Source organism: Lolium perenne, chromosome 4 (assembly GCF_019359855.2).
Source record: "Lolium perenne isolate Kyuss_39 chromosome 4, Kyuss_2.0, whole genome shotgun sequence".
Classification (NCBI taxonomy): Eukaryota; Viridiplantae; Streptophyta; class Magnoliopsida; order Poales; family Poaceae; genus Lolium; species Lolium perenne.
In genome coordinates this window covers 300,222,331-300,226,343 of record NC_067247.2, presented here as the reverse complement: position 1 = coordinate 300,226,343, position 4,013 = coordinate 300,222,331, and the positions used below count along the sequence as shown (strand labels likewise).

Below are 4,013 nucleotides of genomic sequence, written 5' to 3'. Positions count from 1 at the left end.
GGGTAGACAAAATAAAGCTAGGGGGATCATCGTCCCAATTACAATAGATTTTATCAATATAACCCTTCCTCGCTAGCTCGTGAGCCACTTTATTTGCTTCCCTCGGGCAGTGGACATAGGATACTTCACCTATAGATAATCCTAGATCAATACAATCTGCATAAATTGCTACCGAATTTGTCCACCACTGTTAAACGTAGAGACACAGGATGTTTGGGTGGGATTGGCTCAACGCTCTGGGGCGTGGCCTGCCTCAATATATATATGGGTACCAAAGGGTACGTACAGGTTACAAAATACATATACAGAATATACAGTCTAACACCCTCCCTCAATCTTAACTGTGATCTGAAGTATTCAGTAAGTTAGGATTGCGTCTACATCCTGTGAACAACGGAAGCGACAATGGTTTGGTGAAGATATCAGCAAGTTGATCTTTGGATGAGATAAACCTGATCTGGAGGAGCTTCTTGGTAACTCGTTCTCTCACAAAGTGATAATCAACTTCAATGTGTTTCGTTCGAGCATGAAAGACTGGGTTTGAGGACAAGTATGTAGCACCGATGTTGTCACACCAAAGAACATGTGGCTGTCTCTGGGCAATCCTCAACTCACACAGCAGAGATTGGACCCAAATGAGCTCCGCGGTGGCATTAGCAGCAGCCTTGTACTCAGCTTCGGTTATACTCCGAGACACTGTAGCTTGCTTGCGTGCACTCCAGATGATCAAGTTAGGACCAAAGAAGACTGCATGGCCCCCCGTTGATCGTCGGTCATCTGGGTTACCAGCCCAATCCGCATCACTGAAGGCCGAGAGCACAGCTGAAGGTGCCGGCCTCAGGTGAAGTCCAAATGTGAGAGTGGAACGAACATAGCGCAGGATGCGCTTGACAGCAGACCAATGAGTATCCCGTGGTGAATGAAGGTACTGACAGACACGGTTAACTGCATAGGAGACATCAGGCCGAGTGATGGTGAGGTACTGAAGACCCCCGACAACACTCCGATACTCAGTAGCATCAGCAGCAGACAGCAGAGTACCATCAGTAGCAGACAGAGTGTCAGTGGAAGACATAGGCGTAGTAGCAGCCTTGCATTCAAGCATGCCAGCACGCCGTAACAGATCCTGAGAGTACTTCTGCTGTGAAAGAGCAAGGCCATCACCCGGATAAGTGACCTCGAGCCCAAGGAAATAGTGTAGCTTGCCAAGATCCTTGATAGCAAAATCAGAACCAAGAGCCACAATGAGACGATCCGTAGCTGCAGCAGAGGAGCTAACCAGAATGATATCATCAACATAGACCAGAAGATACATGGTGACCTCTGGACGCTGAAGGAGGATCGGTGAAGTATCATCTGTAGATGGCACAAACCCATGTGAGTGAAGTGCAGCCGTGCATGCCATGCACGAGGAGCCTGCTTCAGGCCATAGAGTGCCTTGACCAAGCGACAGAGATGCTGTGGACGAGCAGAATCAACAAAACCAGGAGGCTGGCGCATGTATACCTCTTCCTCCAAGACGCCATGAAGAAAAGCATTCTGAACATCCATCTGACGAAGATCCCAACCTCGAGTAACCGCAAGTGAGAGAAGCAGCCGAATAGTGGTGGGTTTTACTACAAGACTGAACGTATCCTCATAGTCAAGCCCATACCGTTGCTTGAAGCCTTTTGCAACCAGCCGAGCCTTTATCGTTCAATAGAGCCATCAACATGCTTCTTGACTTTAAATATCCACTTGGAGTCAATAACGTTGACACCAGAACGAGGAGGAACCAGCTGCCAGGTACCATTCTTACGAAGAGCCTGAAACTCAAGGTCCATGGCAGCACGTCAGTGCGGGATGCTCATCGCAGCCTGGTAGTGACGGGGCTCAGCAGTTGGATCAGACTGCGCTTGAGCCAAGCAGGCAGCAATCCATGCTACAGTATCGTCAGTACGTTCCTTGGGCCGATGAATACCACTGCGACTGCGAGTGTGGGTACGCAGCGCAGCAGTGACAGGAGGCGGTGGAGGAGCGGAGCTTGACGTCGACGGTGATGACGACGTAGCTGAATGCTAGGAATCAGCGTCAGACTGCGATGCATAGCACGCGGGCGACGCCAGTGGCGGCCCAGGTGAAGACGGCCCAGCTATAGCGGAGGGCGTAGGCGACACACAAGGCGATGCGCAAGGCGGCTCAGGCCAAGCTGGGGTTGGCGAGGCGGGTGGTGAGCCAGGCGGGGGCGACGCAGGGGGCGGCCCATCCGCAGGAGGTGAGGGAGGCCGCACGGGCGACGGTGGCCTGGACGCCAGAGGCGGCGACGGAGGTGCCTCTGGGCGCGAAGCGGGTGCATGCGCCATGCACCGATCGACGTGAGCGTCGACTGGGGCATCCAGGACCTCCAGACGAGCGCCGCGAGCAGTACCTGCACCGTGGTTAGGCAATAATACAGGAGAATATGCAGCATCATCAAATTGGCCAGGACTAACAGGAGTGGAGTTTGTGGGTGGCACAGAATAAGATGATGGCATATTTGAGAAGGGAAATAGATTTTCATCGAAGACAACGTCACGAGAGATATAAACACGATTACTAGGAACGTGTAGGCACTTGTAGCCTTTGTGAAGCGCACTGTACCCAAGAAAGACACACTTTTTGGAACGAAATTCAAGCTTACAGTTATTATAAGACCTAAGATGAGGCCAACAAGCACAACCAAAAACTTTAAAGAACGTATAATCAGGGATTTCCTTAAACAATAGTTCAAGGGGTGTCTTCATGTGTAGGCTTCTAGTGGGAGTTCTGTTGATCAAGAAGCAAGCAGTGGAAAAAGCATCACTCCAAAAACGAAAAGGTACAGATCCATGAGCAAGAAGAGTTAGGCCAGTTTCAACTATGTGACGATGCTTGCGTTCCACCGCACCATTCTGCTGATGTGTATGAGGACAAGAAACACGATGTGAAATCCCAAGTTTGTTAAAGAAGGTGTTGAGATTGCGATATTCGCCCCCCCCCCCCCCCCCCAATCTGACTGAACATGAATGATCTTATGCTTGAGAAGGCGCTCTACATGCAATTGAAATTGCAAGAAAACAGTAAACACATCAGCTTTGCTCTTAAGTAAATACAACCAAGTAAATCGACTGTAGGCATCAATGAAACTGACATAATACTTATGACCACTAACAGAGGTTTGGGCAGGGCCCCATACATCCGAATAAACAAGTTCAAGTGGGTACTTAACGGTACGAGTGGAAGAAACAAAAGGTTGTGATGACTCTTTCCCTGCTGACAAGCATCGCAGACTGCTAAGATTTTATTACTAGATGATGTAGGAAGCTCATGACGACGTAGTACATGGCTGACTGTGGGGGATGCAGGATGACCAAGTCGCGCATGCCAATGAGCCGGCGATACGCGCACACCACTGAAGACCTCCGGGTCGGGCGACCCCGACGATGGCGCCTCCAGCGCATGTAGGCCCTGATGGACCCGACCTCTAAGCAGAACCTCCCGTGTGGCTCGGTCCTTAATGAGAAGATGAAAGGGATGAAACTCACAAAAAACATCATTATCATAAGTAAACTTACGAACAGATAATAAATTGTGAGTAACATGTGGAACACAAAGAACATTACGAAGGTGGAGTCTACGGGAGGTGCTAGAAAGGAGAGATGCCTGGCCAACATGAGTGATGGGCATACCTGAACCATCGGCGGTGCGGACCTTTTCATGCCACGGTAGGGCTCCTGCGAGTTGAGCTTGGCCATCTCACTAGTCATGTGATCCGTTGCACCGGTGTCGAAGTACCAGGTGGGGTCAACTGAGTAGGATGGCGTGTAGCCCGTGTAGTTGCCCGAGTAGCTATCGGCGATGGCGGCCTGCTTCTCGTTACCACGGCCGTCGTTGCCGATGCCGAGGAAGTCGCGTTTGAAGCGACGGTGGCACTTGGACGCCATATGTCCCTGGATGCCGCACAACTGGCAGGTGGGGCGAGGTCGACTGCCGCCATTAGTTGGCGGAGCAGGGGC

At 50.9% G+C, this 4,013-nt stretch overlaps 1 protein-coding gene across 1 annotated transcript; it reads right to left on the bottom strand.

Annotated features, from left to right (window-relative positions):
* Window positions 1–337: 337 nt before the first annotated feature.
* LOC127347757 (uncharacterized mitochondrial protein AtMg00810-like) lies at window positions 338–1,315 on the bottom strand. The gene has a single exon (XM_051373915.1). It carries the CDS (start codon window positions 1,313–1,315, stop codon window positions 338–340), a length of 978 nt encoding a protein of 325 aa, XP_051229875.1.
* Window positions 1,316–4,013: the final 2,698 nt, after the last annotated feature.

Excerpts from the sequence above, each read along its gene's own strand:
- LOC127347757 (XM_051373915.1), bottom strand. The coding sequence starts at position 1,315 with ATGTATCTTCTGGTCTATGTTGATGATATCATTCTGGTTAGCTCCTCT.